The 17,094-nt window shown below is 32.5% G+C and overlaps 1 protein-coding gene across 2 annotated transcripts in view; it reads left to right on the forward strand.

Annotated features, from left to right (window-relative positions):
- The window catches only part of Cwc27 (CWC27 spliceosome associated cyclophilin), a 245,486-nt gene that overhangs the window by 704 nt on the left and 227,688 nt on the right, over positions 1-17,094 (forward strand). For both annotated transcript variants that reach the window (XM_046456180.2, XM_046456179.2), the window contains exons 2-5: positions 8,408-8,504; positions 12,171-12,283; positions 14,696-14,839; positions 16,967-17,065. In XM_046456180.2, the coding sequence (XP_046312136.1) occupies positions 8,408-8,504; positions 12,171-12,283; positions 14,696-14,839; positions 16,967-17,065 (453 nt within the window). The remainder of the gene's footprint in view (positions 1-8,407; positions 8,505-12,170; positions 12,284-14,695; positions 14,840-16,966; positions 17,066-17,094) is intronic.

The raw sequence follows: 17,094 nt of genomic DNA on the forward strand, positions 1-17,094 counted from the left end.
ACCTTTGGCATGTCTGATAAATGAGCTTTTGGAAAGAAGATTTTTGTCGCTATGGCAGTGATTTAGGAGTAAGCAACTGGGAATGTTGGGGGAAAGAACCATGCAGCAGACATCTATTGAGCTGGTCTTAAAGCAGTTATCAGAGAAAATGGAGAATGTTACCACATTAGAATGGGAGAGGATTTTCTTTTTCTTTTTTTAATACTTAGTTTTTAGTTTTCGATTTTTATGTGGGGCTGAGTATCGAACCCAGCGCCCTACACATGCCAGGCTAGCGCGCTACCGCTTGAGCCACATCCCCAGCCCCAAGGGAGAGGATTTTCTGATAGATTTGATGTCCAAGGCATGTCACTTCCCATCCAGGGTGTTCATGTACCTTTTGATGCAAAGGAGACAATTGTGGAATGTGTCACCTGAGTTCTTGAACAGAGACCTAGTCCATATCACATATTAAATGTGATAAACCAGCAAAATGGCAAATATAGTGGGATTGGAAGTATGTGGCTGAGGGATTGGGGACTGTCCGTAATAGAAGGTTTATTTATCATGCACAAGACCCTGGGTTCAATCTCCAGTAAAACACACACACACACACACACACACACACAAATGTGTAAAGTTGAATTGAGATAAAACTACATTTATATAAAATGCAATTCTGTTGGTAATTTTATCACAAATCACTTATACAATCTTTTATTCATTAAAATTTGGTAATGTAATCAGGGCAATTTGAAAGTCAAAAACAAAAATGCTGTAATTCCCAGTGCCCCCACCAAAAACAATTAGTGGGTATCTGGGGCAAACACTTCTTTGCTGTTTGAACTTTTCCTGGGCATTATAGGTGAGCATCCCCATCCTAATCTCCATTCACACCCCACCCCACTTCACATCAGTGTGAAAACTCAAAAACACCTACCTCCTTCTATTTCTAAATGTTTCTTGGGGGGCTGTGTTAACACCAAATGGTAAACACTGGTAGAGACTAGATTGCCTGTCTCACCAGGCAGGGCCTTCACAGTTGCTATTCCTCTTTCCCGTGTGCTGTTTTACTGCTCCCATGTCAACCTTAGCAAGAAGGCCTTACTTATCTATTTTCTGTGAAATTGCAAACCTTAATCAGGCCCTGCATCCCATTATCCCTGGCTGTCTTAACTTCTTTATGTTTTTTTTCCTACAGTATTTATTATTTGTTTATTGTATCCTGTCTACCTTTACCGTGTAGAATGCAAACACTGTAGGTGCAGAGACAAGAATCTAGAATAGTGCTTGACACATAGTAGAAGGAGTTCAAATATTTACTGAAAGAATGAATGAGTGGATGGGTGAATTAATATTACATTTCTCTAACTTCTGAAATATACTAAGCATTGAGGAGTTTGAAGTTATACTGTTGCTCACTGAAGGCAGATTTAGTTGCTTTATTCTACCAGGATAGTTTAACATGGTCATACAGATGAAAAGCTTTGACAAGGATACATTATAAATGTTTATTGAGCATCCAACACATGTCAGGCTTTATATTAGGTTTTAGAGATGCTCTGGGGAGGGGGGGAACTGCTTCGTACCTGTTATGCACTCAGTTGAGTGAAATATATGTTGAACAAATAATTATGTAAATAAAGGTATAATTACAAGTTGTGATTAATACAGCCTGTCTTCTGAAGAGAAATGGGCTGAAAGAGAACATAAGGCATGCCTCATCCAAGTTTTTTCCAAAATCCATTTGGGACTTTTTCTAGCACAAGAATTGAGGAGATTGAAAATTTAAAGTTCTGTACTGCAGAGAGCATGGGCCAAGAAAGAATGCACTGTAGCATGCATTACAAGTGTGTCAATGAATGTTTAATGCCCTTACTGTCTAATGGTACATTAGGCATTGAAAGTGTACAGAGATATTTAGAATGAATGGGACAAAATTCCTCCCTTCAAAGATCATGGTATCAACTTAGAAAATAATTGATACACGATGGCAGTCATTGACCCCTGGATGTTGTCCATAAGTGTCTTATTTTGCTGTGTTGTGCTCTAAACTTAGCTCCTAAAGGTAAGGCCCAGAAATGTAGCACTTGATAGAAATTTTCATAAGTATAAGGTAATCTATTGAGGTTGAAATTTCTCCATATTATGATCACATAATCTAAATTGCCAACATCTTATTTGGGTCCTTTAAGAAAAAGAACCACTGAGGTCTGACAAAGTAGTCATGGCCAAAGGAGGAAGGAGTCATGCCTTCTTTATTAATTCAGTAGCTTTGTCAAATGAAACAATTAAGAAATCAGGTAGTCAGGGTAGCCCAACCATATGTGCATTCTTACTGCTAGGAATAAATTGCCTAGAGCAAAAAATATGTATATTTATCTATGAATAATAATTAGAATAATAATGGCTATCATTTTAAATTTTATTTGTTCTTTTTAGATATACATGACTGCAGAATGCATTGTGGCATATTATACTTCCCTGGCGTATAACTTATTCTAATTAGGATCCTATTCTTGTGATTGTATACGATGTGGAGTTACCCTGGTCATGTATTCAAATCAAGGATGGGAAAGTTATGTCCTATTTTTCTACTGTCCTTCCTATCCCCGTCCTCCTCTCTTCCCTTCATGCTCCTTTTCTAATCCAATGAACTTCTATTCTTCCCCTCCCACCCTCCCTTGTTGTGGGTTAGCATCCATATCAGAGAGAACATTCAGCCTTTGCTTTTTGGAAATGGCTTATTTCACTTAGCATGATATTTTCCAGTTCCATCCATTTACTGGCAAATGCCATAATTCCATTCTTATTTATGGCTGAGTAATTTTCCATTGTGTATTTATATCACATTTTCTTTATTCATTCATCTGTTGAAGGATACTTAGGTTGGTTCCATAGCTTGGCTATTGTGAATTGAGCTGCTGTAAACATTGATATGGCCGCATCACTGTAGCATGCTGATTTTAAGTCCTTTGGGTATAGATGGAGAAGTGGGATAACTGGATCAAATGGTAGTTCCATTCCAGTTTTCCATAGTGGTTGTACAAATTTGCACTCCCACCAGCAATGTATAAGAGTACCTTTCTTCCCACATCCTCACCAACATTTATTATTACTTGTTTTCATTATGATTATGGCTCTCATTTTTTGAGCACTTATTTGTGAAGCACTACTCTAAGCAGTCTTTATAGTAGTTCATTTTGTCCTGCAGCAAACCTATGAAGATATTATCCCTGTTTATAGATGGAGAATTGAATCATACACATGTTAGATACCTTGCCCAAGCTAAGAAAGATAGTAAGTGGAAGTGTCATCTTTGATGTTGGGCAGCCTGTGGTGGGAGGGATGATGTGCATTGGTTTGTTTTTTTTTATAGCAGTGATTGTACGTACAAACATCCTAAAATGTGAAAAGCCATTCATTCTTAGGAGTTGGGAGAAAAATCTACATCTATTTGTATTTATCTTCTCTTTTATTTGTTTAAGTGTAAGAGTTTATATATATTTAAAAATCATGTAAGTTCAATTACTTGTTCAGTCACTTTTTTTCTATCATGATGTGGTTTAATGACTGGCTAACTGGATTTAGAAACCTCACAAATTTCATATTGAAGATAATATTAGTATAAATATAATCAAATAATAAGAAAATGGTAGAATTGATGCCTCAGAATGGGAAGTCTGTGAAAAATTTAGAATTATGAATTTATTATCAAGATTATTTGAAATATGAATTTTTGTTTATTAATGTTCATGGTAAACTTTAAAAATATATATATTTGTTTGAAATACTTATCACTATAAGTATAGAAACCATTGCACAATCTCTCTCTTTTTGTGGAGGATTAAACCCAGGGGTGCTTCACCACTGAGTCACATCACTAGTCCTTTTTATTTTGAGATAGTCTCCCTGAACTGCTAAGGGTCTCATTAAGTTGCTGAGGCTGGCCTCCAACTTGTGAAACTTCTACCTAAGCCTTCTGAGTTGCTGGGATTATAGGTGTGTACTATCATATCTGACCTTTTTATATTCTTTATTTTTTATGACTCAATTATTTAATAATGTTCAATTTTGCAACAAAATTATAAATATGTTTTTTATGAAGTCTACTGGTCTAATATTTCTGATGAAAATAGTATTTAAATTGAGATATGCTATGAGTATAAATATGTATTATAATTCAAAGAGTTAATAATAAAAAAGAATATAATATTATTCATTAATCATTTTATATAAATTATACACAATGAGATTTTTTCATACATATACAGCACAATTTTTCATATCTCTGGTTGTACACAAAATAGAATCATATCCTTTGTGTCTTTATATATGTACTTAGTGTAATGATGACCATTGCATCCACCATCTTTCCTACCCCTATTCTCCCTCCTTTCAGCTCCCTCCTCTTTTCCCCTTTGTCCTATCTAGAGTTCATTTAATCCCCCCCTCAGCATATTATGAATCAGCATTCTTAAATCAGAGAAATCATTTGGCATTTGGTTTTTTGGATTGGCGAATTTCACTTAGGATTATATTTTCCAGCTCCATCCATTTTGCAAATGCCATGATTTTATTCTTTTAATGCTGAATAATATTCCATTGTGTATATATACCACATTTTTTTTATTCATTCATCTACTGAAGGGCATCTAGGTTGGTTCCACAGTTGTTTAGCTATTGTGAATTGTGCAGCAATAAACATTGATGTGGTTGTGTTCCTGTAATATGCTGATTTTAAGTCCTTTGGGGTGTAAACCGAGGAGTGGGATAGCTGGGTCAAAAGGTGGTTCCATTCCCAGTTTTCCAGGGAATCTCTATACTGCATTCCAGATTGGCTGCACCATTTTGCAATCCCACCAGCAATGTAAGAGTGTGCCATTTTCCCCACATCCTCGCCAAAACTTATTGTTGTTTGTATCTTTCATAGCTGCCATTCTGATTGGAGTGAGATGAAATCTTAGTTTTGATTTGCATTTCTCTAATTGGTAGTGATGTTGAACATTTTCTCCTGTATTTGTTGATTGTGTATCTTCTTCTGAGAAGTGCCTATTCAGTTCCTTAGCCCATTTGTTGATTGGTTTGTTTGTTGTTGTTGTTGTTGTTGTTGTTGTTTTTTGGTGTTAAGTTTTTTGAGTTCTTCATATATCCTGGGGATTAGTGCTCTATCTGATGTGCATGTGGCAAAAATTTGCTCCCAAAATGTAAGCTCTCTCTTCAACTCATTGTTTTGCTGAAAAACAATCTTTTTAGTTTGAGTCCATCCCTTTTATTAATTCTTGATTTTATTTCTTGCACTTTTCATATTCTTGATTGAGTTTTCAAGACATTTGAAAACTAAGTGTGGGAAAAAAGAAGATAGACCTTTTGAATAATTTGAAAGCAACATTATACCAAATGAAAGAAGCCAGAACAAAAGGACACATATTCAGTGATTCCATTTATATGCAATGTCCATTTGGCAGATACATGCAGATAGAAAGTAGATTATTGTTGCCATAGGGAAATGGGTACTGATTGATAATGGATACAAGGTTTCTTTTTAGGGTGATAAAACGTTATGGAATTAATGGCAATGATTGCTCAACACTGTGACTATACTAAAAACCACTGAATTTTTTACTGTAAAAGGGTGAAATGTTTGATATGTGGATTATATCTTAATAAACAGATTCATTATACCATTAATAGTAAATAAGAATTATTTTAAAATACTGTTTATTTAATCTTATAAAATCTTATTTTATTTGATATATATGTTACAGCAATATAGTACTACATATATTTAAGTTTTAGAAATGAGCTCTAAGCCTTTACTTATTCTCCACCCTCACTTTTCTTTCTCTTCCCCCATTCCCTCCCTCCCTCCTTCCCTTCCTTTCTCTCTTCTTCTCCTTCTTTCCTTCACAGAACTAGGGATTGAACCCAAGGGTATTATACCTCTGGGTTACATTCCCAGTACTTTTTATTTATTTACTTATTTTTGAGGCTGGTTTTTGCTAATTGCCCAGCCTGGCCTGAGTTTGTGATCCTCCTGCCTCAGGATTGCAGTAACTGGGATTGTAGTACCACTGTGCCAGGACTTTTTAAATTTTTTGCTAATTAGTTTGCACACTTTCAAAAAATTTGGAGAGCATTGCTTTACAAAGTAAAGAAAACGTGTTAACATTTTCTTTACCAATAGTGCCTCATTTTAGCTATATAAGGGGATAATGAAATAGGATAGGATATTGTCTTTTTAGGTATACAATACTTTAAAGATTTGGATGTACATCAAGCTTCATGGAAAAATCAGAAGACACTGCATAGTTTTGTTCCAGATCCGTTCTCAGTAGAAGGAGTTTTTCAGTCTTCCTATTTATAGCCTAATGTTTATTTCCCAGGGAAGTGAGAATCAAGTTGGGTTGGTTTGTCTCTATCCATTATAGAATATCTCTTGTGCACTGTTTCATGCCAAGCTATGCTAGAAGGTCTTACTTTCCATATATTCAGCCAATATATAATTGCTTTTGACTTAAGCATTTTTCTCTACTCAAATCAGTTGTGACCAGGGCAATCTCAGGGATTTCTTTTGAGATATATGGCAGGGTTCTAGAACTTGAAGGACTCTTTTTTTTTTTTTTTCCAGAATAGTATAGAATAGTATAGAAAATATGGAGAACTTTTTGGAGGCAGTATGATGATATAGGGAAAACTTTATTCTTTATATTCTTTACAGTCTGAAAACTTTTGGCTTAAATTCTATATTCTTTATAGTCTGAACCTTTGGCTTAAATCATTCACTGTGAAATCTTGGATAAAGATATTCTGAGTTTCTGGTTTGTTCATCAGTAACATGGGATTAATAATACCTACCTTGTAGGTTAGAATTTAATGGAATAAAGTATCCAAAATGTCTGGCATAGAAGCTGACATGGGAGACATTTTAACAAATGTTCCCTGTTTGGTACTAAATGGATTAAGAAAATTGTGCATGTTTGCATTTCTAATTCTTTTATATTTCCTTAGCAGTTAAGGAAACTATTTAAAAATCGACCTCAGTGCAGATATTTTCATTTCTCCCATTCTCGTGGTCACTGAAGAGTAGTTGTAGCAGAACTATGTAGCTTGTAGAAGCCCAGAAAGATTTAATGAATCCATCAATGTTATAAAAATTCATGACAGCATTATCTCAACTTTTGAAATAGAAATTGAAGGGTAGTTGTAGCAAAAAAAATGTACTGAATAGAAAGAGGTGATTGAAATGCTTTTCTTTTTTAAAAAATATTTTTTAAATTGTAAATGGATACAAAATGTGTATTTACTTATTTTCATGTGATGCTGAGGATCAAATTGAGTGCCTCACACATGCAAGGCAAGTGCTGTGCCACTGAGCTACAGCCCCAGTCCCGAAATGCTCTTCTTGCTTTGATAACTCAGCTTTCTTAACTTGGGCAGTTTGCAACTCTTAGGCATCCCTACAAGGCAGGGGCATGGACTTAATTGAATGATTTGTATGCTTCCTCCATTTCCAAAAAAAAATGTTTTTGTGAAAACTAATGTAGGAGTTGTAGGGGAAAAAAAGAAGTATGGCTTCTATCAATGATAGCGACTTTCTCTGAGAATCAGTTATTTTTAAAATAGTGCACACTGCATATACTTTATTTGTAAGAACTTTCTAAATTATTGTGGTGGCCACAATCTTAACACTGATCAAGTTTGGTGTACTTGGGGCAAAAAACGGAAAAGATGGATGCCATGGTGTTCAAACTTAGGGTTTAACATTCCTCCTCCTCTTCCTCCTCCTCCTCTTCTTCTTCTTTTTGTTATTTGTGGTTATTAGTAAGTCAGGTATAAACTGTTGCCTCCTGCATACTCAGTAGGGGTTCTGGTTGTTTCCCAAGAAGTAATCACTGCCATGAGCAAGTGGAAAGGAAGCTATCAAAGGCTTCTATTTACTTTTAAAACATATCATTTTAGTCTGAATCAGAATTAGATTAAGAATATTATTCCATAAATTATGAGTAGCAAATGAAAAAGTAGAGTGACAGTGTAATTATAAATGAGTAATTATAAAATTATAATGTCATAATTTAATGAATCTGCATTTAAATTTCTTAATACACCAATTTTATTGGAAGTGATGATGAGAAACAATTATAAAAAGTTTGATTATCATCTTTAAATAATTAAGTTCTTTTCTGTGATTAAAAAATGGTATATATCATTTTTTCTTAAATCCTAAACTATTTCTGAAAATGATATATTGAGAGATCTAAATGTATAATAATTTACAGTGCATATTTGAAATTTTGTTTAGTATAAAAACAAAAGTCAAGCAGTTTCTAATGTTCTGAAATCAGAAAATCATTGGTGAATGCTTCAAGTTGAATAGTGATTCAACTCATCAAAATGTTAATATAATGATATAATATTCTTTCCGCAGGTTTTATTGAAAACTACAGCTGGAGATATTGATATAGAATTGTGGTCAAAAGAAGCACCTAAAGCATGCAGAAATTTCATTCAGCTTTGTTTGGAAGGTAATTATAATTCTTGAGAAATCATAGTTAATTTAAAAATAAACTGTAGAGTATTTTTCACAACATTGAAGATTGGTGTTGGATAGTGGTAATGAGTAGTGCGTGTTGATATGAGTGATATGGTCTTGAGCTATGTGTCAGAAAATAGAGAGGGGAGATAACGCTTTCTCCAAAATAAACCTATATGGTTTTAACAAAAATTTATTTTAGCAAATAATACTTTGATCATTTTTTTCTTTCTTTAATATTCTAAATACAGATATTTCCTAAGATTGTCTCTAGTTCTATTGTCTTCACTCTTCTGTTATTACTTTCATGCAAATGGCTGTTACAACTAGAACTCCAGCCATTTCTTCCCTTCTTAGCACCAGTATGGAATTACTTAGTGGACTTTTCTTCTGGAACCTTCCAATGTCAGCTACAACTAAACTAATGTAAGACTAAATTTATCAAATTTGTTTTCCCCAGATTGCCTTGACTTTCACCTTCCTAACTGCAGTTGCCTATTATCTGGTCTTCCTGACTTTCATCTTTAATTTCTTTTTCTTCTATTTAATCTTCTAATATTTGAATTCTCAGGCAGTTTGGCTTTCTAGCTTTCTAATTTTATTTCTCATTGCATTAACCATTTGGTTTCAGCTATTACCTTTATTTCCTGAATATTTCCTTCTCACTTTCACTTTCCTTACACTTTCATGAATATCCTCATACTGGTTTTCCTTTGTTGTTGTTGTTGTTTAAGAGTGTTTTCTCTTTTCATTTTTTAGTACCTAGCTTTTAATATCTGTTCAAAATTCCAGTTTTTCCATAGTCTTGGCATTCACTAATGTTATTATCAATGTCTATTTTTTTTTGAGATTTGAATCATAAGGTGATGACTTTTCTTTTAAAAATGTTACAGAAATTTACATTCACTTGAGTGTTTTTTACTTCACAATATTTTCTTATCAAACATTTCTAACATTTTTTAGAATGTCTTGTTGGGTTTTAGAATACATTGCATATGGTTTTGAATATCTTTAGTGGTGGCAAATCATAGTCCTCCTAAGTTATATATGATTTTTAGAGAAAATATGTTTTAAAGTATCAGAAAATAGCATTTTGGGCCAGAAACAAGATGTAAAAAGAGAATCCATAGTATCTAGTATTATGGGATAGTGAGAACTCTCCAAATAGATAAATACCAGGAGAAGATTTAAGAAATAAAATTAAAACAAAAAAGACAAAGAGAGAGAGAAGAGAAAGAAGATGTCTGCAAAAACCATTATTAATAATTGTTATGGCAGGCAGGAAGGAAATAGAGTCAGACAGGTAGTTTAGTTAGAGAGGCCTCAAATAACTGTCAACAAAGCTAAGAAGCACATGAGACACAAAAAAGTCAGACTTGCTTCTGGTAAGAAGTTTTGAAGAATAAAAAGCTCAAATTTTACAGGAGGAGAGTTAAATTACAAAAACATTAGAAAGAATGAATGGTAAATTGCAAATCATATCCAGGTAAATGGAAGAAACAGAAAATATCTGGATATAAAATAACAATGAAGAAAAATAATGAGGTTGGTAAGTTGGATGATGATTAAGCTCAATTATGGCAACCAAAAAAATCATTCTCAATTTATAAGAATACAAGAAGAAAGAAAAAAGAATAGAAAAATAGTAAGAAAAATAATCAGAGTAATTCTCCTAATTTAGCAGATAAAAGATTGAATTGTTATTGGAAAGGCTAACAAGAAGGCTGAGAAGAATGATTTGAAAAAGATACTCACAAATGAGTAAAGTCAAGGTTTTAAAAATATAATTCAGAAAACCCCAGTTAGATTCTTTCAAGTCTTTGATTCCTTGATCTTATAACACTCAAATCAATACTACATATATATATATATATATATACTACACATATATATATATACTACATATATATATATACTACATATATATATATACACTACATACATATATATACTACATATATATACTACATATATATACTACATATATATATATACTACATATATATATTACATATATATATATATACTACATATATATATATATATATATATAGAGAGAGAGAGAGAGAGAGAGAGAGCATTGTTTAATGTAAAATAGTTAAAGGGAAGATCACAGCCTTTCCAAAAACAAAAGATCTACTATTATACAAACTAAATCTTGGATTTTAGGTCTTTGTAGTATAGTTAGGTGAACATTTATGATGAGTGTAATTTTTAATAAATTGTCAGGTCAAAAATGTATTATAATGAGTACCTTTTATAATTTCATTAGTTATCTGAAGTGCGAGGAAGGAATAAAATTAATTCATGCCCATAATATTTATGCCAATATTTTGCCTTGTCTCTTCATGATATATCCTTCAGTTATTTTTATCCTCTACTTCCATTAACAGTAGCTTATTCATTCTTTAGAAGTGAAAAATATAAATGTGTACATTAACATGCCACAAGTTATAAAAGTTTTTTAAATTAAACTAAAATATATGTTTAAAAAAATACTGGAGAGGCTAAAGTAAATAGGGCAGACTCATCACAAATGAACTTTAGATATAAAAAAGTTATCAGTGACAACAATATGCAAAATTAAACACAAAACACAATTCTATTAGAAAAAATACAGAAAGCTGATATTAAAATGCAAATATAAATTCCTGTATGTATTTGGACTGGAAATGTAAATTAGTCAAGACATATCATAAAACCATTGGACAGCCAGAAATAAAAACTGTAATGAGAAATAGTAGAATTACAGTGGAAACATAGGAACTCTGTTTCGTATTTGAGATTCATTTAACTTTGTTTTTTCAATAGTAGATAGCATTCAGGAGGATATTATGAGTATATGTGATGAACTAATAAAGCTTCTTTATTCAAAAAACTTATGAATATGATGCATAAATATAAGAGTAAAATAAACTGAAAACTGCAAAATCTATATAACACATGGTTTGCTTCCGGAACAACTTTAAATTCATAGTTCAACAGCAATTATTAATAAGTTATAGGGAAGTAGAAATAGTAGATATAAAAAATTTGTGGAAATTGGAAATGCCAACCATGATATAACACAAAATTATGGTGTAAAGATTCTAGAAAATTTATACTCATTTATATATGATGTTATAAAATTTTATGCATTCCACAAGAATATGATTGGGAAAATTATAAAGAAAACCTTAAAAGAAAAAGCTGTCATCATGAAAGACTTCATAGGAAGTAAGGAAAAAGAATAGGATGGCATAATTTAAAATTTGAAGACATAGGTTAACAACGACCTCTTTCGTCTCCCCCTTCCCTCCGCTGTAATATATATATGGGTCTTAAATATCCTGCTTTTTAAATGTGTTGACTTGGGACAATAGCGTGTTTGCACGTGAGCTCTATTTCTCTGATTTTTATTCTGAAAACAATAATCCAGAGATTGAGAGAATCTTGGAAATAAAAACAAAACAACCACTACCCAAGGTTTCTGTTGAAGCATGTGCTGTTTTGAAAGTAAATACTTTATAAGAAGTAGAGAAAAAAACAGTTTTGATTTGGAAATGTATTTAACATTCTTGAAAATAAATCTGTGATTCTGGTGACATATTAATTCTGATAACCATAGATAACACTTAATTTTAGAAATTGATAATTTATTTAAAAACTTTTTTTTCAGCTTATTATGACAACACCATTTTTCATAGAGTTGTACCTGGTTTTATAGTCCAAGGGGGAGATCCTACCGGCACAGGGACTGGCGGAGAGTCTATCTATGGAGCCCCATTCAAAGTAAGACTGAATTACTATTATCATTATTATTTTGCAAGTCAGCTTGGATTGTTTAACTGAAAATGATTGTGCTCCACAAGAAGAAAAATCATTTCACATTAGTATACAAAACCAACTGTCATTTAGAATTATACAAGGATAAGAGCAATACTTACCCTACCAAATATTCTTTCTAAGTTGTCTTATTGCAAGCGTTTTATGTTAGATTGAGTACAGGTAGAACTAAAGATGGTAGTGAAAATAATGTGATTCATAAAAAGACCATATAGCATATTTTCTGATGTCTGACTTTTTCTGATCTTTGCATCTCTATAAATATAAAGCATTTTTAGAATATTGCATATGCTATTTTATTTTAAAACAATTTACTTAAATCCTTTGGAATCTTAGAGTTGTTTGCTTAGGCTGCTATAACCAAATACCACACACTGCGTGACTTAAACAACAAAAGTTTATTTCTGATGGTTCTGTGGGGGCTGGGAAGTCCAAGATCATTATGTCTGGCAATTTGGATCCTGGTGAGGTCTTTCCCTGGTTTGTATTTGGCTTTCCTACTCTGAGGTCTCACATAGGGCAGAGAGAATGAACTTTGGTGTCTTATTCCTCTTCTTGTAAGGACATGAACCCTGTTGGGTTAGGGACTCATCCTTATGACCTCATCTAACCTTTATTGCCTCCTACCAGACCCAAATGTAGTCATATTGGGGATTAGGGCTTCAGTGTAAAATTTTTGAGGGAATACAGTTCAGTCTCACTTAGCAAAATTTATTTTCAATTATACACAATAGTCTCTAACACAGAATGCATGCCACAATGGGAAACCACAAGGAGAATAGAAGAAGCAACATAAGAAAGCTTTATAAAAAAGGTATATTAGTTAAGAGTAAGTGAGAAATTTCTTAATTTCCAACACAGATCTAAGAAGAAAAAGAATATCATACTAAAGAAATTAAGAGGCCAGGGGAATAGCACATTGGTAGAGTGCTTGCTTAGCATGTGCGAGGTGCTGGGATCGATTCCCAGTATCGCAAAAGAAAACAAAGTAAGGAACAGTAGAGAGTTTAAGTAAAAAGCTAAAAATTGTGTTTGTTATTAGTCTGATGGTACCAACATTAATTCCTTTGGGTGAGTAAAAATTAATAGTTCTTAAATAGGGGAATTTTTAAAGAACTTTGTGTTTGTTCTAATGGGATAGAGTATCTGGAGTCTCCTTTCATCTTTTACTGGATCATAGTCTGATGTATGATTCTTAAGAAAAATAGTTAAAATTTTGCTTTAATTTCTAGATAATGCTCTTAGAAAATGTGAATGGTTATTAAAAAAAACTCAGATGTAATTGTTAAGACTATTTTATATTTAACTAAAGTGAAATCTCATGGTTTTAGAGCCTACATTCTTGTAGGAAGCATTCCTTTATTCTATTATTTGGTGTAACAGAATAGCTCTTTTTGACAGTTCTTTCCTAACTTGAAATCTTTGTTTTGTTATTTTCAGTTAGGTCATTTTAAACACATTATTCAGAGTTATGATGCATTGAGTTCAGATCTCTTAAGAATTATTTATTACTTCTTTTATGACAAGTATTGATTACATAACATGCTATATAACATATGATTCCAGTATCAGGTCTGGATGCAAATTATGTTAACTCAGAGACTAAGGAATCTGTTAAGTAGTCCTATAAAAACAAGAAAACCACTTTAGAAAGGCTTTTACCTGCTATTTTGAAAACTGGCAAATGAGTTCAGTACCAGGTAAGAGAATATTTAACTTAGGATTGTGTCAAATCACATTAGCACTATCCTGGTAGGTTCTTTGAATCAAAAAAAAAAAAAAGGAAGAAAAGAAGAAGAAGAAGAAGAAGGAGGAGGAGGAGGAGGAGGAGGAGGAGGAAGAAGAAGAAGAAGAAGAAGAAGAAGAAGAAGAAGAAGAAGAAGAAGAAGAAGAAGAAGAAGAAGAAGAAGAAGAAAGGATTATTTCTTGACATTTAAAAGAGTTTAGGAGGAGCAATAGTTGAAGACTTCACAATGGTTCAAAGCTGAATTCCTTGGAGAAATAATAGGTTTTAAAAGTTTTGATGATTTTGACTATGAAAATAAGGAAATGAATCTTAGAAATCTATTCCCCTTTGAATGAGTTCTTTGCTCTATGAGTATGTATGCAACTTTCCACAAAATAAGCTATATTTATGGCTGAGTATATTTAGAAGACACAGGCTAGTGAATTCAAGTTTAAGAGTACTGAATAGTAAATTTTGGATTTGATTATACTTGAAAATCAGTTAAATAAAACTTTCGCAATTTTTTATTAGACATTATATGGGACCTTGCTGGTTAGCTGCATAATGATTGAATATGAAATGAAGTATCTTGTAACTGAGAACATTCACTGAATTGTTTTTTTATGCTTCAGGATGAATTTCACTCACGGTTGCGTTTTAATCGGAGAGGACTGGTTGCCATGGCAAATGCTGGTCCTCATGATAATGGCAGCCAGTTTTTCTTTACACTGGGTCGAGCAGATGAACTTAATAATAAGCATACCATCTTTGGAAAGGTTTGTGTCCTGTTGTCCTAAACCTGTGATTTGGTTTTTGGTTTTATGTGATTCTTTAGGCTTCTGTGACAGATATGATGAATTTATCTAACAGCTGCCTTCATGAAAATATCCCTTGAATTGATTTATTATTTTAAAAAATGATGGAATATGTTCCTATTATAATGAACTTTAAAAGACTTGTGAATTCTTTATCATGTTTCAAGTCAGTTGTTTGTTATGAATTTAATGTTTTCTGTCCTTAAAAATCATACTAATGGTATCAGCTACCATGCCATTCAGCAATGATGTTTTTTACATTTTTAGAAAGATACTTAGGGGCTGAGGGTGTGACTCAGTGGTAGAGTGCTTAACAAGCATGTGTGTGAAGGGCCTGAGTTCTATCCCCAGCACTGAAAAAAAAAGTCACATAACACTAGTTTAAAGTTTACTTTATTAATGGTAATTTTATTAATTCCCTTTAGTTTAAAATAGAAGTTGACATTGAAAGCTTTTATTGGAAATGTTACTTTGGATAGTACTAATTTAATTCTGCTCACATTTAATGCCTTTCAGGGCATATCCTTTCCATAGAATTTTCAATAATTCCCAATAAATAGGGATCCTGAAAGTTTTCTTCTATCTTCTCATAAATATATTCTTATATATTTTAATTTTTAGACCTATTAGATACCTCTAGCTTATCAGCCCCCTGTACTGGTTGAGTAAGAATTGTTTTCTCAGATCCTAGGCAAAACTGGATTTTGTGATGATAAAAGAGGAAAAAACAAACAATACAATTGAAAAACCCATTTTTGTATCTTGGGAAATGTTGAATTAAAGGAATCACATTAAAATCATGAAATGTAATTAGTTGTCTTTTTTTTTTTTTTTTTTTTTTTGGTGCTAGAGATTGAACCCAGGGCCTTATGCATGTGAGGCAAGCAAGCATTCTACCAACTGAGCTATATCCCCAGCCCCTATTGTCTAATTTTTAACACCATGTTTAGAAAATATACATTAGCCTATTCTTTCAAGACACTCCCATCTCAGGTTTTCTAATGACCATAGATTTTTCCTCCATATTATTTTTTACAAAAAAAGAGTGTAATAGAGGCTGGGATTATAGATCAGTGGCAGAACATTTGCCTCACACATGTGAAGCATTGGGTTTGATCCAGCACCACATAAAAATTGAATAAACCAGGCTGGGGTTGTGGCTTAGTGGTAGAGTGCTTGCCTAGCATGTGTGAGGCACTGGATTTGATCCTCAGCACCACATAAAAACATAAATAAATAAAATAAAGGCATTGTGTCTATATACAACTAAAAAAAAATTCTTAAAAATAAATAAATAAATAAACAAACAAACAAAATAAAGATATTGTGTCCATGTATAACTAAAAAGCTTTTTAAAAGAGTGTATAATAAAATGATATTTAAGTTACATTTGTACTATCTTTTACAAATGGTACTATATAATTTATACATTAGTGAAAAAATTTAGCAAAGTGGTTATAAGTTGGAAAAGCCACTACTGTTGACTCTATAACCTCTTTGAGTCTCGGTTTTTTTAAATATAGAAGAAAAATAATGATTGTTATTATTAGTTAGCTGTTTATGTGGATTGACTGAGGTGTCTGCATAATGTTTATCACATTGTTATTACTTACTTACCCTCTTACTCTAAAAATCTAATTTTGTGTATGATGTTTGAAAAGTTGTCATTCAATAAGATGGTAATTGGCATTACATTTTTAATTTTAGTAAAAGATGGTACTAAGTACATATTGGAAATTTATCAAAAAGCCTAGCGAGAGATTGAACCCATCTGTGCTTTTCTCCCTTAAAATGAAGTCACCTTATTTGCATTATGTTTAATACATATATTCTTATGGAATAATATGAAATTATTTTTTATGTATGTATGTATATTTTTAATAGTATATGGACACAGTACTTTTGTTTTATTTATTTATTTTTATGTGGTGCTAAGGATTAAACCCAGTGCCTCACACATGTTAGGCAAGTGCTCTACCACTGAGCTATAGTTCCAGCCTCTGAAATTCTCTTTTAACTATTTACAAAAGTCCCTTAATTCAAAGGATAAATAAATATATTTGTAATTACACTTTATATTTATATTAGGTTACAGGGGACACGGTATATAACATGCTGCGACTTACAGAAGTAGACATTGATGATGACGAAAGACCACGTAATCCACACAAAATCAAAAGTTGTGAGGTAGGAGCATGATTATTATGAGATATGGG

This window comes from Marmota monax, unplaced genomic scaffold (assembly GCF_021218885.2).
Source record: "Marmota monax isolate L192 unplaced genomic scaffold, Marmota_monax_Labrador192_F-V1.1 WCK01_AAM20220418_F8-fsc00130, whole genome shotgun sequence".
NCBI classification, from domain to species: domain Eukaryota; kingdom Metazoa; phylum Chordata; class Mammalia; order Rodentia; family Sciuridae; genus Marmota; species Marmota monax.